Raw genomic sequence first — 26,968 nt, forward strand, 5'->3', positions numbered from 1 at the left:
GTAATATAGAGACAGATGTAGAAGTGACTTCCTTTTCCAGAAGAAACGTTCTATAAACATGGAGTTTGTGTATGTACAAGAATCCTTCTGTTTAAGTGCTGTAGCTAGAGAAAAATAATCTGTATGGCATCTCGATATAGGTGAAAGGGTTGGTTTGGTCTTTTTGTTGGTGGTTTTTTCCCCTCCAGTGAATCAGCACTATATTCTGCCAACTATCCTGTGTGGGTCAAGTTAAGAATTTCCTTGAAACTAAGCTATATACATTTTTTTCTTTTATTTAGCATGTCTGGAGCAAGAATTGTTGTTCACATGGCCCATGCGCTGAAACAAGGACAATACGGCCTTGCAGGAATTTGCAATGGAGGAGGAGGTGCTTCTGCAATATTGATAGAGAAGCTGTAGGCCCAAACAGTGTTGGAAACAAAGCTTTAAATGCTCACTGATCAAAATGATGAGTGGTACCTGTTACATCTTCTTTATCAGTAAGTGGATGAAGTCCTTAACTGCTATTCTAAAATTTCTTAAAACATCACTGATTATTGAAACAGGTAACCGGGCTTTTATTACTTTAACTCAGTGCAAGCTTTTATACAGTAAAAATAAAAAATGTCCAATTATGATAATGTCATGAGACCTGACAATAAAGAATGTTTGCTAGCTGTGGCTCCTCTGTCACTGACATATGGTTTCTCTAACGCCATTGAAAATGAGTTCTTTTGGTAACTCATAGTGCTGCTACTAGAAGCAGCTAGTTTCTTACCGTTTTGTTGCTTAATTTCCCTAACTACTGTGTGATTTTCACAGAAAAAATAACTTTACTCAACGGTTGGTTTCCTACTGTTGTGTACCTTGAAGCCAGGTCAAACGCAGCGCAGGAGCGCTGCCGCAGGATGTGCTCACCCTGGCTTGGGGCGCAGGATCAAAGCAAACTTGAAGTGATGGCACAAGTACCAATATGGCCTCAAAATGCTACCGCTCCTTTGTCGTCCATGTAAGCCTCTGCACTGTGCGGTTTTGTCAATATGCTTTTAAGCAGAGGCAGCAGAGTACATTCAGCGTTACTGTTTCTGCAGCAGGAGCTGCTGGCCCCCTCAAGCCCACGGTTCCATCTCCAGGAGTGCGGGGTTAAGCACTCCTAGGGCAGCTTTGGGGGGACAGGAGACTGCTGTCCTGCAGGGAGTCTCATGCCAGACTTCAGGAAGAAGTTTATGCAGTTTTACCAGAGGCTATTGGCTATTTCACCACTACTTCTTCCCACCTCCCCCTTTTCACAAGGGACAAACATCAACCACTTGTCCTAAATCTCAGCTAACTGCTTTCTTATCTGGACATTAATTTCAACAGAAAATCATCTTTACCCACTGCTCATCCTTACGTTTTCCTCCATAAAGTAAGGGGAATAAATACTTTGACTGGGATGTAGTAGGATCTGTTTTTTCTGGGAAGGAATATACTTGTAGCAGTACCAAATGAACAGGGGGCTTTAAATGCCATCTACTAAGAAAATTTACCTTAATTCATGCTCTGACAGCTGTTCTTTTAAAAATTACTTGCCCTATGACAGCAGCTGGGAACTGAAGGTGCTGCTTCATTTGAAAGTGTCAGTGAACAGATAATTCCCAGCTTTAGTATTACCAGACCTCCTGAACTGAAAAATGATGGTGGATAGTGGCTGTCCCATGAAAAAGAGACCAATAAATAGCAGATCTATTTAAAAGCATCACCTACTGCCTGTCAGAATACTATTAAGCATAAAATGCCACCATGTAGCAACGAGGTGATTGGTTTTGCCACTCTGATGCTGCTGTTAGAACTTACTGAACTCTTGGTCTTAAAAAATTACCGATCGACATGACTTTTCTACACAGTATCTGCACAGCTGCTTAGTGGACTTACAAAATACTAAGCAAGACACTCAATATTTTATTAAAACAAAAATATTTATTCAAGCTGTAAATGCTATGCAGTATTTTGTTATTGGATGGGTTTAATATAAACATCTACTGCATAATATTGGTTCCGTAGGAATCCTTGTATACTATCTGAAACATTGCCCCATTGCTGTAAGAGCTCTTAGAAGAAAACTTGCATTTTTTAAGACCTCAACAATTTGAGAACAAAGGAAGAAATACCAGTAGAGGAAACTGCAGTATTGGAGCAAGACTTAGTGTAGTAACTTTCACCCATGCTAATTAGTACTAAAACGCAGGCTGAGCTGCTCCTGCGCCTGTTTTGAAGAGAGTTTGTACAATAGCTGTGACAACGTCTATGTTAAACAGAAAGATCAGATGCAACTTTTTCCATGTCTGGCTGAAAGCGTAAGTGAAATCAACACACGCTTTCTCAGTGGTACAAATGACAGTTAAAGAACTGACTTTTGCAATGGAACATGCTGAAATTCTTGTCTGGCTGTTGCTACAGTTTAAGTATTCACACCAGGGTGTGAAAATAGGCTTAACCCACAACAAAGCACCTAGTCTGAAAACAGCTTTTGCATTCAGGTGACAACCGTGCAGCAAATGCTGTGAACAGATGAGGCCTATCCAAATGAATGTTCTTACCTGAATGACTGGTTGGGAAAAGCTTCCTTAGATGAGAAAAAAGTCTGGAGGTTTTAAGGGCCTTATGTTTAGTTACTGGTATTTTTGTTAACTCGTTCAAAGCCTTATGACACGGGTTTGACAGTTACGTGAGAAAAGAGTGTCGGTACCAGCCAGTCACATCTGAAGATTAAGTCCCTTCTGGATTCAGCAAGGCAATGGGACGTGGCTCCGAGCGGTGCGCTCCAAACGCCGCCTCCAGATTCACCGCCTTTTCACAGATTGGCCCAGCGGCTCCGAGGAGTAAGGAGAGAATGCAGCAGAACACAGACACCGTGGTGTAATGGGAAACATACAACTTTTCTTACATTACATTTATACAAATTTACAATTTTGCAAATTAAATGGCTCTATAATTATGCAAGTGCTTTTTAAAAAATAAACATATACCAACTCAATGATATTTACACTTAGCAACCTGCTTCGGGAACAGCATGATTTTGCTATAAAGTGAAACTTCAGTGCACTGAAAGTGCAACTCACCCTTTAGAATTAAATTCTCTTCCCATGCCAAACCTCAGCTTAACGATACCTAGCTTTAGACAGTCACAGTTCAACAATTTTTTTTTTTTCATTCATCATAATGTAAAGACAACAGGAACTTGTCCACATCCATTCCTGCTGGAAAAGAATTTGGTAGCTTCTTTTTCTGTAGGAGAGGAGAAGAAGAGTTGTGTTAAATACAAAGAACCTGGGGATGCTGAAGAGCCTGCGGGCATTCCTCTCCTCCTCATCCTCCCATCTGCCTTGCAGACAGAACTGCACAGCGCTCGCCCAGGAACCAGACTCTGAAGAGCGTCCACGCACGGCATGGCTGTGGGGCAGGAGCAGCTGAGGAGCAGCTTCACCAGACCTGGGGCAGGCACGGCCTCTCCGCCCGTCACACACCGGACGAGCAAGCGAGCATTTTTCAGTTACAGTACTTCAGGAGTACGCTGTAACTAGGTCTGGTGAATTATGAAGCCATACCGCATCTCCTTTTTGGTTATTTACACAGATCACCCTTTCACGTCTCACACCTCTGCTACTTGCCATGAAGGCCCCAAGCCAAAGGCACGGTGCTGTAGACTGCAGGGACTCGGAATACACAAAGTGTGTATTCCTACCCCTGGTGCTAAACAAGGATGCAGGAATAGCCTGAATTCTAGTAAGGCCTGGTTTAAGTTTGGCCAAATTCTTATGTTCCACCTAGAAACTTAGTCTGAAGTTAGGCTTTGGAAACTCCTTCATGTTCTAAGAGCAATACTTTGATTTTCATAGGTACATGCAGTCAGCACAAGTCGCTTGTGTGTAGCTGAAGACTCATCTTAAGACAACTGTTAGTTCAGAGTGGGCTCAAGACGCAAAGTCAGTAAAACTGACAAACTATGTTGGGGATTTGGACTAGCACCTCTGAACAATTGCATTATAAATATTATATACACATGTCTAATATATATTTAGAATTTTAAATTAAAAAGTAAATGCTTGTACTTGCCTTTATTTTCTTCTTTTTTGATGGTGTTGGAGAGCTTTGAAGGTCTCTTCTGTTTGCAGAACGAGAATTTCTCTCGCCCTCATTCAAGTCCTCCAGCTTCCTCTTCTTTACTGTGCTCCTTAAGGATCTGAACTGTTGCGTATTGTCCTTCAGGGGGGTTGCAGTGCTAGTCCTTGCTATAGCCGCCCGCGACAGTATCATCAGCGTGTGAGCAGCCATGCTGACGCTGTTCTCGCTGCCCGTTTCACTAGCCGGGCTGCAGGCAGGCAAGTCTGGTGTAGCGGGGGGTACCATTATCCTAGGGGTCGTGCTGTCCTCATTGAAGCGCCGACAGGTCGGTGTCCGCACGCTATCCGTAGTATCGTCTGTGTGCCTGTCCCCAACGCCAGACGGTGTGCGGGGTACTGGCAATTCTCCGTTCTCAGCTGTTTTACTAGCCGGGCTGTGCCATTGAATGTCTTGCAACATTTCCACGCATTGTTTAGTGAAGGGACTTGAGAGGCAAAGGCCTTGGCTGGAAGCCTTAGTCGGCTCTCGCTTTGGCTCCTTGGACGACAAGGCAACGGACGCTGAAGGTTTGCCGTTCCCATTCGACAGTGACCCTTGCTTTCTGCTCAGCTCTTGCACCGAACCAACTGTCTTCTCATTCCACAAGCTAACACTTTGTTGGCCGTTTGAGAGTTTGGCAGTGTCCTGGTTCTTCTGTTTTTCATCACTATCCCTTCGTAACTCATTTTCTTTATTTGCTGTGGTCTTGTGGAAGGGATCCAACGGAAGCCCTGCAGCCGCTGCCTTCCGCTCTGGCTGGGGCTCCTTCACAGATGCGCTTCTGTTGCTACCAACTTCTGGCTTACACAGAATTCTAGGCAGCGTTTTCTCTTTCTCCCTCTTTGCTACCTGTGCCTTTGCAGAGGATGACGCAGAGTCAACAGCAAATAAAGTATTTTCGTTTCTTTCTTTTTGGGATAAACTCTTAGTAGTTTGAATTTGGGCGTTTCCTCCCGGAGCAGGTGGGATGTTATCAAAGCAAAGCACTCTCCTGTGACTTTCAGTCTGTCTTGAGTTTGAGCTTGTGCTGTCTACTGGTGCAACAGGTAAGCTCTCCTCCACTTTCCGCCCTAGTTCTGCAGTGATAAGCTTGTCTGAATTTCCAGCCCTGAAAATGAGATGAAAACACCTCAGCAACACACTTGTTCTTACTAGGCAAGTTCGTGTCAGCTGGCTGGAAGTCCCCACCGCCCCTCAAAACACCATTCTCTAAATGGAAGTATACAATCAGCATGCAAAGACGAAGAGTAAGGGATAACAACTGCACAAAGCTCAGAGAAGGCCAAAAAGGACGACAAAAAGGCATGAAACAGAGCCCGTACAAAGAACAATTAGGTAGAGTGGGGCTCTTCAGCCTGGAAAGAGAGATGACCGAGGGGAAATGCAACAGAGCTCTGGGGAAAAAAGCCAACAAAAAAGCAACTATTTGCTGTACATTCCAGTGGAAGAACTAGGAGCATCAAGTAAAACTAGTATCAAGTTCAAAACAAAACAAGGAGGTTTGGACATTGCACGTAATTAAGCCTGGGAACTATTTTACCTTGGGCTATTTGTGGATGCTGGTAGTTTACTCGAGTTCAAAAAGAATCAGAGCGCATTCATGACGGGACAGTCCATCCCAGAATACTGGTTGTGGCTCTGGAAGCCCTTGGAGCTGAAGTGGCTAAGAGGCTGCCAGAACATTGTGGGCAATGTCCTCATGCACCTGCCTCGTACTCTCCCCGCTGCCTTTGCTGCAGGCGACGGGATACAGCGCAAGACAAAAAACCTCCAGTGGGCACCTGAGCGAGAACATCCCAACGCCCTAGGGCTTGGTCTCCACCTGACAACCAGCCGAACTAGTGTGAAAAAGCCACCACTGCACCGGAGCGACGTCGAAAGGAAAATGCTTCTGCTCTTGTCAGCTCCTACCACTGCTACGTCCGTGCCCTCTTCCTGGCTTGTGCTGCTTTTCCAAGAGAAGCTCCTGCATATTCACCTGTGCTGGTAAGACTCTCCCCACGCAGATAAGCTTTTACGGCTTCTGTGAGGAAAAGTCAAATTGGCTTTGGGCTGGAAACTCTGGTACCTCTGGATGGTAAAGAAGGTACGGGTGGTAGCAGTTTGGTTTATTTCCGTGAAATTTGAGATGAGGCAGAGGGGAGACAGTGGAAATGAAGAAATTACATCTCTTTATGGGGAACATTTTGCTTTCTTGGCTATGCAAAACATAGGTCTGGAAATCAAAATTAACAGAAAGCTGAATTATCAAAGTGGTACTATCTAAAATCTTGCTTCTGTGGCTTTTTAAAAATCACTAATTTTTGCATGCATTTATAGTGCATACCTTAGTATACGTTTGTGGTTTTGTTTTTTTTTTTTTAAATACGTTGACATTATTGTTCCTGTTTTCCTCCACTTTTCCAACACCTTAACTGAGTTCTGAATAGGCAGATTTGGGGTTTTTAAAATATGTTTTATTTTTACAATAAAAGAACGTTTCACTTCTGATATTTACACTGAACTTATTATCTCCTCCAACACTCTTTTGCTCATTCCAACACCCTTTTGTTTCTTAAGTCCTTTAACGATATGGAGAGTTACTACTGAAGCCTGGCTTTCTTCTCTCTCACTTGCCCAACAGAAAACTAGTAGCAGTTAAGTCCCATTCATCAATATAAAGACAGCATGCTGTTCTCCTCGCCCTCTTTCCTCTGACTTTTCACTTTACAAACCACCAAGCAGTCTTCTAATCTGCACAGCTGGAACACAGATGCAGAACCCAATCTAACAAGCTCTACTGGACTTGGGCCAGAGAGTGGTAAAGGCAATGAGGCTACACTACAAAACCATGGGTACCACTCATCCGAAAAGAAAAAAAAAGGTTTTAGTCATTAAAAACTCCCAGTAAATAGAACAGGCAATTTCTCCTAGCTTGGACTCAGCTCAAACAATTTTTATTTGACAACTGAGACAGGAGAAAATAAACACAAAGCCATGCAAAATTAACATAGGAACAGTAACAGCAAAATTCTAGCACAGGCTGCACTGGTACTAGCACAGATCTGTACCAATACTCCTAGCAGAAAGACAGGAAGAAATACAAGGGGTTACCGCTTATGCCATTGTTAAAAAAAACCTGCTTTCCTCTCCACCAGTATCGTAAAAAGAAATTCATGGCAAGAAAAGAAACACAGGTTTGAATACCTGGCACTACTGACCTTTGTGTTCGAGAATTTGTGTGGTTCAAAGGCTCAGCTGCACTTGGTACCAGTTTTCCTGGAACAACAGATGAAAGATTAATAAACTACGATATTCCGAGTAAATGAGCTCACAGTAAGTACAATGACATTTCACCTGACAGAGGATCAATAAAGAAAAACCCAGTAATAAAACTCCACAATTTTTTTGGTAATTTTAAAGTTTACAGATTGATAGATTATCAAAAGTTGCCAACTAAGTATGAACAAGAAGCTTGCTGTCTACACTTGGATAACACGGAGGCCTGGCAAGACAAAACCAGCTGTGCTGGACTTACTAATGCGCAGCAGGGATTTCCAAGCAGAAGGGAAACAACCACAGGGAACTCCCAGTTACCCATCAGCAAACCAGAACACAGACTAACTATACAATCCTAGCTTTTCTCTTAATCTGCAACTTCATTCCATTTTCATTTATACGCGTAAACCTACTCTTTTTAAAAAGGTAGACAGGCCAAAGCACAAGATGTCCTTATAACACAATTTGTTTCCTCTTTTCAATTACTTTTCTTTACCCCTACCCAACACTGAGAAATGAATGTAACTCCAGTCCTGTTTGAATTTACTACTTAAAGAAGCAAGGTCTCAATGAAATGAATATACAGAAGCGTACACCTGAAATGGCAAAGAGAAAACAGAAAGCAGAGTGCATTTTTTTTGTTTGAATATGCAACGCTTCTATTAAATATCCTCCTTAATAAATGTTTAAAATTGCTGACTCTTCTAGTAACTTCTTTGTCACCATGTGGCTTGGTTTCAATGGCAGCAGTAGACTGTACTTACAACCAACGAGATGAAAAATAATCAGAAATATGAAGAAAAGTAAACTTTTAAAACTGCTTTGAAACATTAAATTTTGGAAATACACTTGATCCCAAATCTGGAATTATTTTACCTGCTGGGAGTAGTTCTTTGTAAACTGAGCCAATACAGTTACCAGCTGCAGGGACAGGCCTTGCGAAGCCATCCCAGCAGTCACCTAGCAGAGGAGCATTGGTATTTACAAAACTTTATTATGCAGAACTGACATGTCTTCAGAACGCCACTTTTCTTCTGCCCTTCTCAAGAATGCAAGGTGGGTACCTGTATTAGTCTTGTTTCTTGCTCCAGGAATCTTTTGTGATTTGGGAGGGATGGGAAGTTTTGGGACACTTCTGTTGCACACTGGATTAGCCACAGGCATATGCAGAACCTTGAAAGAATCAACATATTTCATTACAATTTACCAAGAGCCTCCTTATCACTTCAGCTTTAAGTTTGAAAAGCTTTATTTCTGATGCGCTACCTGGCGGGCAGGTGCTGAGAACGTATTTCCATTTTGTCCTACTACTGAGAGAGGTATCATTCCCACCATCCCTTGCAAAACAGGTTGCACCGGAGATGCAATTATAATGGCAGAACCTAAAAAATAATCAAAGTATTAAAACTGTACAGAAACTAAAAATACTTCAGCGAAAAGACCACCTTCAAGACAAGAATTCCTAAAATTATGCACGGCCAAACCTGCGACAAGAAAAGCTCTGGCTTTTTAGAAAAACTTCACTGTCCTTACTAGACATCACTCCTAGAAAACAGGGTAAGTACCACTGTTATTTTAGCTGAAGTCCATTTTCCTTTCTACGAAATGGTTCAAAATCAAGCTCAAAGTATGACAAACCTACATTAAGGCTTGAACTTTGAATTCAAGTGATTTATAAAAACCAGCCAAAGTAACAGCAGCTAGCTCATTTTGCTGCTTAGTAAAAACAAACTATGATTTGCATCCCATTCTCTACAGTTAGCATGCTCAAAAGTCAGTAGCAGAATTTTCTTCTTCTTCCAGTGTCCCTGTAACGCCTCCCCCTTACAAGCACACGAGAAGCTGGGAAAGGTGAGCTTGGTCCGTGCCTGGATACCTAATGTATCTTCCTGGCTGGCAGGTGGTGTTCAACGTAGTACACAAAGGTTCTAGTTTTTTAGTACAATTATTATTCTAATCTGGAATATTTAAGCCAAAGTTTCCTATTTAACTATTTAAATCATTGCTAAAACAGTTGTTTTAAAACAGTTATTCTAACAGGTTATAAGAGTGGCTGCCTGCCAGACATACGGGAATTACAAAATACGGAAACTATTATAGCACATTAATTGAAAAGTGGAAGAAAAATTTCAAAAGTGAACAAAAGATTTATTCTACACAGTTCTTCAGTTACATGAGCGCCACCAGGAAAAACATCAAACACAGGAGAATAGGCAAACTTTTAGTTCTCTCTCTGTGAAAAAACCCCATGAAGGTAACAGTGGCATGAAGAAATCCTAACGACAGAAAAGGCCAGCGCTCTGAGGTCCTGCACATACTGTTGCACTGGCCTCTGACCACACGAAATGGCTACACACAGAAATTCAAGGATAACTGCAACAAGTTTCTACTTTTGGAAAGAAATCTAAATGTGTTGATTACAGCTGGTTTATAGCTAGGTTTAACATTTAAAAAGCACTTAAATTTTTTATTGCTGTAGTAATAAAAGTGCTTGTACCAGGAGGTAGTTTATATTGTGGAAAGAAATAATGTTCTACTTTTATACTTGTCTAAATGTACTTGTAGTGTAGAATAGGTTTTTGGAAAATGAAACAAGACAAGGAGGTAATTTTGGAAGGACTATCTGTACCTAGCCAGTTACCTAAACTAAGTATGGATACCTGTAACACATAGCATTCTATTTATAGCAGGACTCTTATTAAAATAAACAAAAATCCTTTAGCCTAAACAATGGAATCTTTTCTAGTGTAAGCCAAAATATGCTGCCTAAATTTATCACTGCTAAAATTAGATAATTTAAGCTTCTGAAATACGAGGCTACTTTTTCAAAGCAGACTGGTCAATGACCCTTCATAGTTTTTATGTCCTTTTTAGTAGCAACTAATATACTCAAAAAATACGTAACTCCTGGCTAGTTTCAAGGGGCAGACAGAGCAATGCTTAAAAGTTGTTTACTTTTAATGCACTTGCAAAAAAAGAATAAAAACGTTATACAAAGGCCGCACTTTCTACTAATGAGATTACCTTGTGGGAAGTTTGGGGAGACAGTCTGGTTTGCTGCAAACGTATTGCTGGATCTTGGCGGAGTCCGTAACTGTTGTACAGCTGGAGCCTGGGCAGCGAGCGGCATGGAACTGCCGGGCAAAACAACTACGTTTGATGGTGTTACAGCTGTGCCCAAGGTAGCTGGATCAGTGACACAGGTGGCTATGTAAAGGTTGTTTGAATTCCCAAAAGCTGTGCTGGTTGCTGGCATCAACTGTATAAATCCCCCTTCCTTGGAAAGATTAGTTGTACCTGCAACCGAAAAAACAGCGCAGTCTTCATTCGGAGTGGTAACGGAGGTGACCACTGGATCCTTAGGTCTAAGCACAAGAAGATTCTGCTCTGCCAAAGCTGAATCCACATTTTTTTCTGTGTCTTCTGAAGTTAGACATTGGGACAGGCCTGCAGTCTTGGTTGGGGATTTGGCTGGAGAAGACAATATTATAGTCGGCAAATTTTCTCCTGTGATGCTGGAAACTGCGTTATTTAACTCCGTGTCTGATGAAATAAATGGATCATCGCTGATGATGATCTTGAGGGACATTATATTGGAAGGATCAACATCCATTGGCTGACTACTAGACGATACACCGCTTATACTTTTGGCCCCAGTACCCGACTCATCTGCTGAGGATGCAGTTTCCGGCAGAGGAGAGTGGCATATTTCAGATGTAGTAAGATTATTCTCAGTGGATACCACAGAAATTTCTGTACATGCATCACCACCAGAAGAGAAATACATATTATCAGCATCTACTTTTGTAGAAGATGAAGGTTCTTGCATTTCCCTTTGTGTTCCCTCTGAGTTTGACAGTCCTGAAGGGAGGTTAAGATCTTTCTTACAAGGCTTATCAAGTGTATGCTGATGATTTGAGTAAGTTGTGTTAGAAGTATCAACAACTTCCAGCTGCAACTCCGTTTTGTCGAGATCCGAAATCTTCACTGCAGATCCTGCAGCAGAGTCTGACGGCGTGCTCTGTTCCTGATGGTTAGAGAGGTGCCTAGAGTCCTCCGGTAAAACGCCAGGTAAGGCAGCTGGATCGTTTGTTACAGCCTGTTCTTTTGCTGCATCTGCTGATGGGCTCAATGATGAATTGTTTTTTCTCAGCTGTACACTGTGGCCAGGGCTCCCACCAGAAGGGCTTTCAGTACCTGTTTTTTCAGATAGTAATGTATCTGGTGATAAGTGACATTTACTTCCAGAATGTGTTTTATTTTCACTGGCTGTACCACCTTGGGCCACTGAAATCAAAGAAATCTGTGGACTACCAGAATGAACATATTCTAAATTAGGACTACGTTGACCGCTATGACTTAGTGGCCCTTTTTCAATTTCCATAGCTCTTTCACTTTCAGATGCTAATGCAGACGATTCTTTTTTATCATAAGAATCTCCACAGTGTTCATTACATTCGGTATCAGAACTCTGTCTCTTGTTAGGTTCAGTTAAACCAGGCACAGAGTCAAAAGCAATCTCAAGCTCCCCAATGGGTTCAGGCGTAATGGTTTTGAGCACTTCAGCCTGCTTCCCTGGTCTACAATGTCCAGGCAACTGTTCATTGGTTGTATTTTTCTTAGCCATATCATCATCATTAATGCTGGTCTTCAAGGCACATGATGCTTCTCCTGACTGAAAACCTTTACAGGATAGCGATTCTCTAGAATTATCACCTGTAAAACAGAGAATAAATCAGTTCCGTAACTGTTAGAACAGATGATCCTTTTACATTGTTTTAGGAGCAAATTATCAGTTCTGTGGAAAACTGTTTAACATGAAACTAAGTGGGAATAATGCTACTCATCCTTACTTGCAAGGTGAGTGGAAATTACATGAAATGTACGGTTATACACATTAGGCAATCTGACAAAACAGTTTGTACATAAATAGTAAGTGTAACACATAATAAGCAAATGGCTTAAGTCACTAAATCAGATTTCCAGAAGCACAAAAAACATCTCAGGATAAAGACCTCTTGGCTCTATTTCTCATATACTGTCACCAAATATCTGCTACTGATGGATTATTGTTAAGCATGGGGGAGACAGACTAAACATACCTTTTGTCTAGAGTAAAACTATTTTTGTGTGTTAATTAACTAACACATTACAGAATAGAGAGAAAAGATTAACAAGGTTAGATGTAAAATAATTATCTTTGTGTTCCACAACGAATATTGCAAAGCATTCCTGTTTTGAATGAGAAAACAGATTTGCAGATATTCTGGTTTCATTTAGGAGCTTATGACACTGAAGGACTACCGTCAAATTTAATAGACTGAAACTTTCTAACAGACTAGGTGTATCCGTATGTTCATAAAATGTGTTAGATTGGATATTACCATGCAAAACAGAGAGATTTTGAAATGTCTGAAAATATTTTCATAATGAAAAGTGAACAGACTAGAGGAGATCTTCAAAGAAAAAAAAACCCCAAACAACCTACATCTACTAGTATCTTCTGTTCCTAAAGAACTTTCAAGTGTTTCCAGGTTGTCCTCATCCACCAGGATTGTATTTTCTACTCCACTCTGACCAGAAATACCAGCAGGTAAGTTCTTGTTTACCTTGCTCTTTCCTGTTTTCAAAATAAAGCATGAAGAATGATTAAATATGTCATTTTACACACAAATGTGATTATTACATTCTAAATGAAGCAAGGAGATTTCAAATTCAAGAAATGCCATCCTAAACTCAAAGAACTATTTGTTTATCTTCACGTCCAGAAATCGCATAAAAATGTCCTTATATTTTATGTGAGAGTATCCCTGATGAGACAAATAGAAAAATTTTACAACAGCACAGAAAAACAAGTATGAACTATCATCCTTTAGAATAAAAGAGTCTAAATGGTACAATTGAGTATAATACACCCTACCATAATCAAACAAGTCAAAGAGTGCCTGAAAAGCTGGATCTGATTCTGTCTGTTCTAGAATGTCCTGTATAGCCTCTTCTGACATATGAATTTCACCCTGAGAAAAGACAAGATATACAGAACTGTTAGACAGTTAACTTAAAAACAGACAAGAACTGTGTTCTTTTCAGGTTGTTTTTAGTTCTGTTATTTCTGCTCAGCACAGAAACATAAAGTCTAATGCTGGAAACGTTTCTGCCACAAATGTGTGTTAAAAAATAGTAGTGATTGAAGTTTAAGAAACAAAGTCTCCGAAACATCTTTCTCAGACATTACACCCTGCGCGTGCATACTCAAGTATTCTCCACATAATTGCTTACTAAGGACTAAACTGGAGTATTCTCCACAGCATTGTTTACTAAGGACTAAATCTCAGGCTACACTGGAAGCTTATGCAGACGGTACAAATGCCATGAACCTGCACTAGCCAACCACTGGCAAAAATATCCCCCAATTTACCCTAATTTCTTGGGTTTGCCTATATCTAGAAGACAATGCTACGCAATGGGAAGTTTTATTTCATTTACCCATTACATGTTCTACAATATAACTTCCAACCACTTCTCTGGGGAAGGCAGCTGGAAGGCACAGCTACACAGGACACTGCTCTACGATTCCTTTTTCATGCTGACTTGCTTGGTAGCAGCCCAGGAAGAAAACAAGTGGGCGCTCAGTACATACTCAAGTGTTCAAATACAAAGTTTCTCCTGACTTCCTGGAGACCCTCTAACCACTCCACAACTTTTGATACAGTGGCTGTAAGGGTGGATATCCCATGTGACGTGTTGATTATTTTGTCTCAGCTACTCCAACCAAGCCAAGAAGATGCTATGATTTTGTTCAGCTCAGAAAAAAGGAATACAGCTTTTCAGCTTCGTATTTTGACAAAAATTGACCTAAATATCACCAAGTGAGAGAAGAATAGCTTTTAAAAAACAAGCACTTCTACTTTGTAAACAGGCAACTGCCTCCTGCCCTCTTCATGAGGACTGTGAAGATTATTATTTCCTCATTAAGAGCCCTTTATAACTCCGTGATTGTCAGCTCGAGGGTTGTAGCAGAACGGAGAACACTAGAAGTTTAGTTTGTAGAAGCAGAATGTGCATTTCCTCCAAAAGCAAGAAAATATTAAATTTGAAGAAAAAGCATCCTTATTTAGGCTCCAAAGACAATTTCTCTTGCTATACTAGACAATCCATGTTTATCTTACAGCAAATCAGATCAGACTGAACATGTTTGGAGACCACAAGATATTTTAAAATCCTTTTTTCCTTTACAGGGCTATTGATCAGATCCCCAGTCAGCAGCTGGTACCCAATTACTGGTACCAAAGATCCAGTGACAAGCAGGCAGCGGGTGACTGTGAAACAGTGTACTTAGTCTGTGGGTAACGCTACCCGCTAACCACCCCCAGAAGTGGTCCTGCTCCCTTGGCTTTTGATCCTGCTGCATGCTTATGCTGCCTTGTACAGGCACTGGGAATGAATCCAGAGCCCGAAACTGGCTCAAACGACCCCGACAAAGAGCAGTATCCTGTCAGCTCAGCTCCTTGAACCTGCCCACCACCACACAAGACAGGAGTTAATGCCCATGCAAGAGCAGTTGGGGAACCGCCCCTGGGCAGAAGCTAGCCATTAGATAAGCTCAGCTGCACTGTAAAACAAACAAACAAAAAGAAAGTAGAGAAAGAGGTGAGAGGTTCAGCACAGTTCCCATAACTGATCGTTTTCACGTGTCTAACCTTCAAAACAATGTAAGCAGGGCAACCCATACCCACCTGAAGTCCGAGGATTTCATCAATTGAAGTCTCCTGTTCCATGGGACCACTGTCTGTCTGCTTAGGCACCTGAGCAACATTGCCATCACTGGAACACATTAGTCATTAGTTCAGAATGCCAAAATAAATCAGATAAGAATACGTATGACATTTAGAGGTTCCTTTTATTACCTGCCCAGGATTTTGTTAATGTTCTCAGCAAGCTTCTCCTGAAGAGATTTGTTGCTCAAGATTTTTTCTCTGGCATTTTCAATAACCAGTTGCTGGAAAACAGTTTTGAAGTGGTCAGGTTTCTATTTTTATCATCATTAGAAAGGGAGCATGAATTTCCAATCTACCAGTTTAAACAAAAAAAAACCAGCAACAACAACAACAAAAAAACCCCAAAAAACCCACAAACCAAACAATTCAACACACAGAACACTCTTTATAACAGAGAGACAGCCAATCTGTGACTGCATGACATTGCTATGAAAATCACCCCAAACCACTCCTGTACTTCTACTCTCCTAAAAATACAGCAAGGCTTATTGTGGTTTCCATTCTCTAAAAAATTACTATATTTTGACAGCTTACAGGTATCTTAGCAAAGCAAATAAATCAAGGAAAAAAAATCTCTACATAGTCATGCCATCCTCACTAGTTTAGTAGACAGAAGAGCTAGTTCAAATATGAAACAATAAAATTATCCTCTAAAGTTAATTTCTATAATACCCAAGACAAACGTGTTAAAGACTACTTCTCCTTTAGTCTGAATTTGCTTCTTAAATGTAAACACCTTCCATAAGTATATACTCACTGGGAAGTTACCATCTATGAATTCTTCAAGTGGCTCACTTTCTTTTTCTATTATTACTTCATCAGGATCTTGAGAACTTCTAGTTGCTGAAAGAGGTCCAGATGTTGCAACACTCCTCCTCTTCTGAGAGTCACTGAAACATTCCAGGAAATTTACCGTGTATTGTGTGAGAACATAGCAAACAATAGACTTAATGGTCAGTAACAAGTGTTTCTCTTCCTTCTTGGCAACCAAAAGATTTTAATCAACAGAAAATTAGCTACATACTCGAAATTCAACAAAAGCAAATACCTGTTTCATTATGTGGTATGCATATATTGTGTCTGACTTCTATGAAGTTATAAACAAATATAGAGACTGTGGGTAAACAGCACAATGGCAAATGGAATTCCACGCCCAGTACATGCAGGGGGCTTCTTAGAAAGATGGGGACAAACTTTTTAGCAGGGCCTGTTGTGATAGGACAAGGGGTAATGGTTTAAACTAAAAGAGGGCAGATTTAGACTGGATATAACGAAGCAATTCTTTACAATGAGGGTGGTGAAACACTGGAACAGGTTGACCCGAGAGGCAGTTGAGGCCTCATCCCTGGAAACATCCAAGGACAGGTCGGACGGGGCCCTGAGTAACCTGGTCTAGTTGAAGATGCCCCTGCTCACTGCAGGGGCATTGGGCTAGATGACCTCTAACGGTCCCTTCCAACCCAAACCATTCTGTGATTCTATCAGGTATTTTTTCCCTCTCCAGTACACGTCACGTTAACTAATAGTACAGGTTCTAATTAACTGCCGTTCAAAAAAGGATTTGGGCATCACCACTGAAAATAAAGATGTCTCAAGGAGCAGCTGTTGTCAAAGAAGCAATCAAATGACAAGTTGCATAAGAATTTATGTGATGAATAGGAAATGTAATGAGTTTATATGACATCATGGTGTATGTTCTTCTGAAACCATCAATCGGCAGTGGCACTAAAATCACTTATATACAAAAAAAATCATGCAGGAATATAGTGGACTTGGAAAAGGTATAAATGAGTAAGGATCTTGAAGAATGAGAAGCAAAACCACCAACTGGGATTTAGTAAGGATCTGGAAGAATGATAAGCAAAACCACTGACTGGGATTTAGTTCCAAATGGAACACAAAGAGATGAGTCAACTCATTAAAAACAAAAGGACACTGGAATTAAAGAATAAAAAAACCCTGCAAAACTAGTATAAGAACAGGTTTTCATATCACTTTTAGTGCAAGTATGTAAATTTTTGCTGACAAAATTTACTGAAGCCAATAGTTTTTCTAAGTTAAAAACAGACAAAATGCACATTTATATCAATATTGAGAATTTTCACAATTGATCAGGGTATTTTGGAAGGAATACTAAATCTCACGCTCCAATATTATTTGCCTATGTCTAATACTGGAATAATGTAAAGACCAGCTATATGCAATAAAGAAGCACAGGTGGCCTCCTATCAGTCTAATGTTAAGTTCTTTGACTTTCCTTTCCTTTGTGAAACATCAACACTGGCCACTCTCAGAGGATTTGAAATGTGAAACACTCCATCTAACAAAATTTACATTAGAGGTTAGAACACTGCATAATCTCTAAGCAATCTTAAAAAACAACAAAAAAACCCCACAAAAAACCTCCCCGTGTTTACCTTTTTCGTCTTCCTGGAGAAAGCAAGTTTGAATGAAGCTTTCGTTCTTGTGATGCTGGAACTTGAACATGTATGAAATCTCCTGCTTTATAAATAAATAAAAAAAAAAAAAAAGATCATGATGCCAATACCTTTTCCAGTGACATTGTTAAAATACTACAGAAATCTACACATTACTTTCTACGTTGCAACCAGTTCCTGGGAATTCACACAAAATGATTTGGTATTATCATGAAAATGAGAACCATCCATCTATATCTATACATTTTTCACAGGAAAAAAAGGTTTATAAAATTTGCCACTTACTGCTGATCTTGTTTTCCTGAGTTTGTGACTGGTGCACAAACAACGTATTCAGTCTTGTCTGTGACATGCTTTGATTTATTGTTGGCCTGTGAATAACTTGAGGAGATACAAGGGAAGAGGAATTCTGTGGCCCTGACTGATAGGCTACGGACAACAATCCTGAGTTTGCAGGAGCTGATTGCTGAAGCATTCTCTGTCTTTTCATTTCTACAATTCCACTTCTTGTACGTGCTGGAGATAATAAAGACAAGATAAAAATATATGATAAAGGAATTTAAAAAGGTTGCTGATTTTCCAAGAACTAATTAAGGATGCTCCATTGAAACTGTTTTGTGCTTCAACAACTAATTAATGAAACTCAAAAAGTAAGCAGCACTTATCTTTGTGTTCTGTGTCACAGGTTTGGGCTAAAATTTGTTTTTAAGTAAAATAACTTTTCTTTTTTGAAAGTTCATTTAGCAGTTTTTGAAATGAAAGAAACAACTCTAGAAAGAGCAAGTACCTTTTCCTATCTTGCTTAGATATATGTTTGTAAGCATAAAAAATGAACAGTTTCAAGATTGTAATATATTTTTATATTTCCCTTCTAAGAAATGAAACCATAATTGGGCTGGTTATGTTCTCAGTTCCTCTGTGAACCACAAATTAAGTCAACAGCTTCAGGACTGAAGCAGCAGTTTTTAAACATTTTAACTGTGTAAGCTTCTGAAGTTTTCAACAGTGAAGAAAACGCTATATAGAGAATTTAAGCCCCTTGCAAAAAGCTCAGCTTTTCTTATTTTCTTGATGATTACAGTAATACACAGACTGCACTGAAGACTAACAGACATGCTAAAAAAACACTGCAGAAGAGATCTGACAACATTTTAAGAGTTAAGGATGTGTTACTCATTGCTGCAGCATTCTCCCATTTTTTGCCAAAACAGACGACTTGAACATAAGGCCTACTAATCCCACGGAATTGGCTTAGTTACTTACTCCTTTGATTAGCAGAAAATCCTGTGGAATTCTGCATGCTCCTAAAAAAAATAAAGCAGGTGACAAATAAAAAGAGCACAAATGTAAACACTCAGCTACACAGTGCAATGATATCTATCATATGGTTAATGTCAGTCTGGTCCCTACCACACATTACTGCAGAAAGCTTCAATCTACTGATGGTTGGTTTTATACTCTCAAACAATGGTTACAGATCCTTCAAATGAAGCTTGCCGTTATATTTTTGATGAAGTAACCACAATGGTATGGGATTCTAAATGAGTTGCAGTATATTGTTTCATTACAGGAAGGCTACACACTCACACTAATGCCCTCCTTATCTGCTAGTCCTGCCTTAAAATCTTGAAATGTCTACTCCACTATCAGGTCTCGGCTACCTATCTTTTTCATCATCTCTCAGAGGCAATAGAGAGCAAAACCATTGTCATACAATGATAAGGGGAGTTGATCAACACAGGGGCTCACTCTTAGAAGTGAAGTCTTACTTTCTTGATTTCAAAACTACATTACCTGATCTGAGAAAGTGTATAGTCTAATTTTTTCCAGAGAGATGACATCATTGCCGGAACTTCATTTGTTGTTTCTAAAATAAACCATTAAAAAAAAAAACCATTTTAGATGCCTAAAACAGATACATGTTGAGAAAAAGTAAAATCACAAGCAAAATAATTATTATAGGGTGCTTCAGACATCATCTATCTTCAGGTGTCTAGTCGCCTTCTTAACACTCTGTTAGCTAGAGAGCCCTAACTCCTAGTTTAAGAACTTTGATTCATATGAACATACACTAATGGTGAATACAGTTCTCAGTTTTAGAAGCCTAAATGAAACTGAGGCAAAGACACTCAGGATAATAATTCTCAATGGAATCTGCACATGATGTTGACTCCTGGGTGAACACATGCTAACACAACCTAACTCACTTCTAGAAACGGTATTCATATTCCCAGGTCACTTGTAGGCTTTTGAAAATTGTAACCTGGAAGACAGGACTTTAAAAATAATGGTTTCTTTTAAGATGTCACTCAAACAGGTAAAAACACGTGGTATTTTTGAAGCACAGAACAACGAAGTATAAGTGGAAAGATGTAAGCAGATCAATCAAAGTTTTTCAAGGTGCCAAATACAAAGTATTCTGAAGAAGGTATGTTTGTGTCTCAGTTACCATTTCTACTAAACCTAGCATGAAATGAAAAACACATGCAGAAATGTTCCAAACATGGTATGTCTTCAAGTGCAAGTTTTAGAACCAAGCACCACTAAAAATCTGATCATATCAAACGTGTATCAAAAAAATCCAAGGCTTGGCAATATTCAGAAGCTCAATAACTGCTTTTAAAAACAGGAAACACTCTAACTCTGTCTCTAATATTCATATAAAATATTAAGTTATTCTGAAATTATTTTAATTAGTTTTAAGAACAAGGCAAGAAACATTTCACACCATAGGACTCATCCTGGTTATTTCATAGACTATCTCAAGCTGGAAGGGATCCATGAGGATCATCAAGTCCAACTCCCTGCTCCTCACAGGACTACCTAAAACTAAAGTATAGGACTAAAAACATCGTCCAGATGCTCCTTGAAGTCCGTCAGGCTTGGTGCCATGACACTTCCCTGGGGAGCCTGTTCCAGCGACTGACCACCCTCTGAGTGAAGAGCCTTTTCTAGTGTCCAGTCTGAACTTCCTCTGACGCAGCTTCATTCCATTTCCACATGTCCTATCACGAGTCACCAGAGAGAGGAGATCAGCACCTCCCTCTCCTGTTTACAGTATAAACAATAAACAGTATAATTTTACAAGCGTAAACCCATACATTTTGGACACTTTATTGATCTTTGTGCTTTACGACATTAGAAGTTCTGCTCAAATTTGAAGTGAAAATACATACTGGTAAATCCAAACTAATATAATTAATTAATTCTGCTCACAAGATGCTGATCTAATTGGCCATTGTCTAAATAATATGGAAACCTTCAACTTCTGGCATCGATGGGGGATTGCTTTAAGTCCATATATAGGCAGAAATATTATCTCTTCCTCAAGGAGTTCACAACAGATAAATAAGAAAAATGAAATAAAAATCTTATTCTGAAGGCTTACCTTTTGTTTTCATGGCTACGTATTCATTAAGAATAGTTGTCAAGTTTTTTCCACACAGGGACTGGAAAAAAAATACTGGTCTTAGAATCCTCACTAATAACTTATACTTCATCTGCTGTATCACATTATATTTAAGCAGCTCTTTAGAAGACTGCACCATGCTGACACATGGAACTGTACTTTATGCTGCTGGTGTCGAGTTGTCTCAAGCTAGGTGGAAAGCAATCTATGGAACAAAATACCATTATGAACACAAAACCTGAAGTGTGTGATCTCATCGCACAACATTGGTACAGCAGTTAGCACTGCATGATGTCCACTCACCTTTGTTAATATGGAAACAAACCACAAAAATAAGATGATGAGCAGCTGTAACAGAGTAATGACTATATATCATCCTGGAACACAACATGTGTTAACATGCAAATGTGAAGAGTACTTCTGTCTAAAGTAAAATTCTTAACAGTCACACAGAATTAACTTTCATATAATATTTATTTGTTCTGTTACTTTAGGTGAAACAAAGAGAATTAACATTTTAAGGTTACCGCTATCATTTCTTGTACCTTCTTGTCTTGTTTGCTAGTGGGAACTCTACAGGGTATGACAAACACAGCCCTTTACCGCAAGTTATTCTGAGCTGCAGTGAGAATTTTTTCTTAGACATTATCATATCATCACTTTTCTATTAAAAACAGGAAAAATGTTTCTACTGAGAGACGGAAGATAACTAAAAGCTTTAAGAATCTGAATAATCTATTTACATTTTGTTTTTCTAACTTTGCTGGCCATAGCTTGTTTCTCAATTTCCTACTCCCAAAGTACAGATGACTAAACAATTGTAAATGAAATAAGTTCAATGGCCTGGTTTGAACAGGTGCATCAAGACCTCAGAAAAGATTTTTCACAAATACTGAATACCGTGGACAAAATCCCAGACCATAAAATTAACTGATACATTAGAAGAATGAAACAGAAAACAGGAAGAAGATGCACATATAAACATTAAAAGGCTGATACGTAGCAATATCTAAACTCTGTAATCTCCATACTATATTAAAAATCCCATTTTGTATAGGTAAAAAATGCAAAGCATTTAATTACCCTGTAGCTACATGCACATATCTACATATGTAGCTGTACACTGTATTTATGGACACCCAAAGTTCCACGTTTCACCTGCGACAAAGCAGATGATACTGATCAAAGAGGAAGCTGAACCGAAACACAGTTTTTGTCAACAAAATTTGGTAGCCTTAGATACAGCTGACGTACCTTACTTAACTATTTAATATGTACTTGAAATGGAACATCACCGGCTGCGGTGTCTAGGATAGGAAAGCGATATCCAATAAATTACAAGCACAGCCTTGAAATAACAAAATCCTTGCAACACCTTTCCATAAATGAACCTCAAAGCTATAAAGCAGACTAAATGTAATACGCTGAAACCAATTTGCATATTTTACGCTTAAATGTTTCTTAGTAAGATAAAATACTAAAAAACAAGTAACTGCTAATACCACAGGACAAAAAAAAAAAAAAAACAACCACCAGAACAAACCCAGACCAGAAGGGACGATCTAACAAAACATTTTAAGCAGCATTTGAGAAGTAATTGTTACCCTGAGAAATCTCAATTTTCTTTCCCATGATGCAAGACAATTTAACTTTCTGCTTTGCAAATACAAACTCACCAGCAAGCAGGCTGGAATAAACCCATCCTCTGTACAATGCTCTGCATATTCTTTCAAATCTGAGCTTTCCAAAATAAATGCACGGCAGGTAGCTAGAAGCTTTTCCTGTTGTAAATATCCTGCAACAAATCAGACGGAAAATTGTGCTATTTCATTCATTACTTCCGCTCAGCAGGTATCAAAGCCTTAACATAACCAGCTGCATGCAGTGTTGAAATATTCAGGTAAAGATTTGTATGTTAGACAAGGAAAGTGAAGTTCTTTTGAAAGAACACACACCTTGCAAAATACTTCGTTAATAGTTAAAACCAGAAAGAGCATACAAGATTATTGACATTATGCTGTATTTACAGAATCACAGAATGGTAGGGGTTGGAAGGGACCTCTGTGGGTCATCTAGTCCAACCCCCCTGCCGAAGCAGGGTCACCCACAGCAGGCGGCACAGGACTGCGTCCAGGCGGGTCTTGAATATCTCCACAGAAGGAGACTCCACAACCTCCCTGGGCAGCCTGTTCCAGTGCTCCGTCACCCTCAGAGGGAAGAAGTTCTTCCTCATGTTCAGACGGAACTTCCTGTGCCTCAGTTTGTGCCCATTGCCCCTTGTCCTGTCACTGGGCACCACTGAAAAGAGCTTCGCCCCATCCTCCTGACACCCACCTTTCAGATATTTATAAGCATTTATTAGGTCCCCTCGCATCCTTCTCTTCTTCAGGCTGAACAAGCCCAGCTCCCTCAGCCTCTCCTCGTAGGGGAGATGTTCCAGTCCCCTCACCATCCTTGTAGCCCTCTGCTGGACTCTCTCCAGTAGCTCCTCATCTTTCTTGAACTGGGGAGCCCAGAACTGGACAGAGTACTCCAGATGAGGCCTCACCAGGGCAGTGTAGAGGGGAAGAAGAACCTCCCTCGTCCTGCTGGCCACACTCTTCTCGATGCACTCCAGGATCCCATTGGCCTTCTTGGCAGCCAGGGCACACTGCTGGCTCATGGTCAACCTGTCGTCCACCAGGACACCCAGGTCCCTCTCCACAGAGCTGCTCTCCAGCAGGTCCACCCCAAGCCTGTACTGGTGCATGGGGTTGTTCCTCCCCAGGTGCAGGACCCTGCATTTGCCTTTGTTGAACCTCATCAGGTTCCTCTCTGCCCAAATTTCCAGCCTGTCCAGGTCACAAACTATTATAATATATAATAGTTACAAACTATTCAAAACTGGAAGTGAGGCAATATGAACAATTTTGGATTGATCTTTAGTACAGATAACAAAGTTCTTGGCTCAGGAGGCTGACAAACTAACTCTCACAGGGGATGAACAACCCAGTTTGATAATTAAATGGAATTCTACAATACTTTGTTAACAAAATGCATTGCTATGTAACAATAACTCTCCACGCCTCCTCCTGTTTCAAAACAGGTAAAACCTGCGCAGCCGTTACAAGTGTAGATTTATTAAAAGAATTGGCATTGTACAAAAACTAGTAACAGAAAAAGATTCCCCCCCTCCATTGTAATTTTCAGTTCAAATAGATGTACTAGCTGCAACTTGTGCCCTGTACACACCCCAAGACTCAGTAGTTACCTTGAAAGGAAATATATTGAAAAAGTTTACTTTTCCAAAATTCCATTCCGCAGCAAATATGTTCTGCTTTAATCAAACTTTTTAAGCCCTGCTTTAATCTTCAAATACTCTAAACATTAAAAGACAGAAATAGACCTGTCTAATGAAGGATTCTAGAACAAAGACCCACAAAAGAAAATGTCTCCTCTTTATTGATTGCAACAGAACTGAACATGCAATGTTTCAAAGAAAAGATAAAATATGTGCCTAGTTATACAACGCAGGATATATGTACATTAGCATATCTATTTCAACGGACCCCCAAAATGGTCCACCTCAGTTCAGGAATGCCAACAGAAAAATGCGGCCTTTAAGTTTGCACGAAGACAAACATCTGCCAGCAGATCTGAGCATAGCTGGAAAAAATAGATTCTATTTCAGACACACGAGCCATTGTTCAGGTCTCCAACAAATAAGCAAATGTGAAAGTTAAATACAGTTTGAGAATAGCCACCGTGAGTTTAATCACGATGTACAAGCTTGCCTACCCAACAGAGAACATCAGTGGTACTGCTGGAAAGGAAAGGGCTGTCCTATTTAATATTTCAAATACATTTTGCTAGAAAACTCTCAAGCCACAAATTGCTGGAAGTTGGAAGTGTATTTTCAGGAAACACAACTCTATGCCAGTCTTATTCCTATCCACTATACGATCCACGGATGGCCAGGATGGGAGACTGGGTGCTAGGCTAGGTGCAGCTTTGATCTGTGCTGGTATGGCTGTGCTCACAATCCAACTCATCTGCACATTTACATAAACAGCTGCAATTCTTCTTTCTTGAACCTACTGCTACAGTATAGCAAGGAATGACCAAATACTTGCATACCGGCACATCTGGCACATTCACCAATTTCCTACAAAAGAAGGCATTCCAAAGTTTAAAAATGCCTTAATTAAGATCCTTAATTAAGGTCCTGCGCAGCCTGCTGTAGGTGGCCCTGCTTCGGCAGGGGGATTGGACTAGATGACCCACAGAGGTCCCTTCCAACCCCTACTATTCTGTGATTCTGTGAAGATTGTCTGTGCAACTGAACTGAACTGCTTGTGCACACACTGTATAAGGACATAACAGTACATCATCTTCAATGTTGCCAAAACCAATCTGAAGGCACAAAAGGTACAGTAACTTCCAAACTAGGAATGATTCAATATTTTGTTCTATCTTAAGAAAGGTAAAGACACACGTCTAACTCATAGTACATATTCACTCTTACATTAATTAAAGATAAATTTTCTTATATATTTTTCTACGGGTGAGCTCATCTTGTCATTTCAGTTTTATTTCTTAAACCAATATTCATCGACCTTCACAGCATCAGAAAGACTTATCTAGAGAGTGGGAAAAAAAAGATTAAAAAACTATTAAAAAAAAGATGGAAGAAGAGCTGCACTGGGAAACCTGTTTATCTGCCTAAATTCAGAGATGCCTCATGGAAGAGGAATCCCTACTAGAAGACAGTAACAGCTACAACAAGCATCCTGTTCTACAGCCTTAGGTTGCTCAGAAGTGTTCCACACACGATGCATGCACCATGCCACAGCAGACACAAGACAGGCTGGATCATTACGACACGTGACATTGCCAAGATTGTCTACTGCATCTGCAAGTCTCTGGCAAGCACGCAAGATAAGCTTTCTACCCAGAAACTTGTAACTTAACCAATTTTTTATAGAAAAGTAGAGCAAGAGATGTCCCTTGCATGATTTTAAATGTTCTTTTACAATGCACGGGGTTTCTAAAAATCCTCTATTACTTCACAATAATAAAAACACTGCATCTCTTACTAGCCTTGTTTCTCAAGAGAGCAGCAAGAAACGTTTCAAGCACTATTGAAAAATAAATTGTATTGGATTAACACTGAAAACAAGATGTAGCCTTACTGGCTATGGATTCAAAAAAATGGTGGAGAACCGAAACCTGAATCTCACAACGCACGCTGCCAGGAAACTCCAGCAACCTGTGCCAGCAGGTGCTTAAGTCTGGGACTTCAATATGTGGCTCGTATTTTCGACTACCATCCATCTGCTATTATCTTTGGAAGGCCCAAATAATCCAAAACATAAAGTCATTTAAAAAAAATCCACTGTCTGCTGCCGGTAGACACCAGGGACCACCGCGTTTCCTTCAGCCCGTGGAGAACCCGCGTTCCAGCCCAGCCCGGGCCCGGCCCGCACGGCCTGGCGGGCTCCCCGGGCCCGAAACTGCCTCACGATCGGCGCTCGCTCCCCGCCAGAGCCCGGGCCGGCGGGGCACGGGGCGGCAGCCCTCAGACCGCCGGGCCCAGGGCTCGGCCGAGGCAGCGGCTCCCCCCGCCCGGCGGGGACGAGGGTGACGGGCGCAGCCGCTCGGCCCTCCCGCCGCGCTCCGGGCGCTGCCGGCGGCTGACAACCGCCAGCCGAGCCCCCCGGGCGGCCGCCGGCCCCCGCCCCGGGAGTCCTCGCCGCGCCTAGGGGCGAGCGACCGCCCCGGCCCGCCCTCGCTGGCTCACTCACCCAGCACCAGCCGGGCCACGTCGGACGGCAGCAGCATGGCCCGAGGCGGCGAGGGCGGCGGCGAGGGCGACGGCGGGAGGAGGCGGGGGGACACGGGACGCGGCTCCCGCAGACGCAGCCCCAGCGCAGCCGCCCCACCACCGAGGCGAAGGCGCGGAAACTCCGCCAGCCAGCGCC

At 40.8% G+C, this 26,968-nt stretch overlaps 2 protein-coding genes across 4 annotated transcripts in view; one reads left to right on the top strand and one right to left on the bottom strand.

The window, feature by feature from the left end:
• Positions 1-657, top strand: part of ACAT1 (acetyl-CoA acetyltransferase 1) — an 18,336-nt gene extending 17,679 nt beyond the window's left edge. Inside the window, exon 12 of the mRNA XM_075418408.1 lies at positions 282-657. Within this exon, the coding sequence (XP_075274523.1) occupies positions 282-402 (121 nt within the window). The 3' untranslated portion in view covers positions 403-657. The remainder of the gene's footprint in view (positions 1-281) is intronic.
• The window catches only part of NPAT (nuclear protein, coactivator of histone transcription), a 27,945-nt gene extending 1,008 nt beyond the window's left edge, over positions 1-26,937 (bottom strand). The window contains exons 1-18 of one of the 3 annotated variants that reach the window (XR_012763685.1): positions 26,792-26,937; positions 22,685-22,803; positions 20,988-21,048; positions 19,394-19,466; positions 18,863-18,903; positions 17,885-18,115; positions 17,579-17,663; positions 15,919-16,051; positions 15,291-15,382; positions 15,120-15,207; positions 13,304-13,400; positions 12,872-13,003; positions 10,408-12,099; positions 8,650-8,765; positions 8,448-8,556; positions 7,326-7,383; positions 4,078-5,233; positions 2,562-3,249 (exon numbers count right to left, since the gene is read on the bottom strand). Coding sequence is in view for 2 of the 3 variants with exons in the window: in XM_075418384.1 (XP_075274499.1) it covers positions 3,172-3,249; positions 4,078-5,233; positions 7,326-7,383; positions 8,448-8,556; positions 8,650-8,765; positions 10,408-12,099; positions 12,872-13,003; positions 13,304-13,400; positions 15,120-15,207; positions 15,291-15,382; positions 15,919-16,051; positions 17,579-17,663; positions 17,885-18,115; positions 18,863-18,903; positions 19,394-19,466; positions 20,988-21,048; positions 22,685-22,803; positions 26,792-26,828 (4,398 nt within the window). In the remaining variant the exon portion in view is untranslated. Of the gene's footprint in view, positions 1-308; positions 3,250-4,077; positions 5,234-7,325; positions 7,384-8,447; positions 8,557-8,649; positions 8,766-10,407; positions 12,100-12,871; positions 13,004-13,303; positions 13,401-15,119; positions 15,208-15,290; positions 15,383-15,918; positions 16,052-17,578; positions 17,664-17,884; positions 18,116-18,862; positions 18,904-19,393; positions 19,467-20,987; positions 21,049-22,684; positions 22,804-26,791 lie in introns of those variants that run through there. The other 2 variants (XM_075418397.1, XM_075418384.1) reach the window with 2 other exon arrangements.
• Positions 26,938-26,968: the final 31 nt, after the last annotated feature.

Source organism: Opisthocomus hoazin, chromosome 1 (genome assembly GCF_030867145.1).
Source record: "Opisthocomus hoazin isolate bOpiHoa1 chromosome 1, bOpiHoa1.hap1, whole genome shotgun sequence".
NCBI classification, from domain to species: domain Eukaryota; kingdom Metazoa; phylum Chordata; class Aves; order Opisthocomiformes; family Opisthocomidae; genus Opisthocomus; species Opisthocomus hoazin.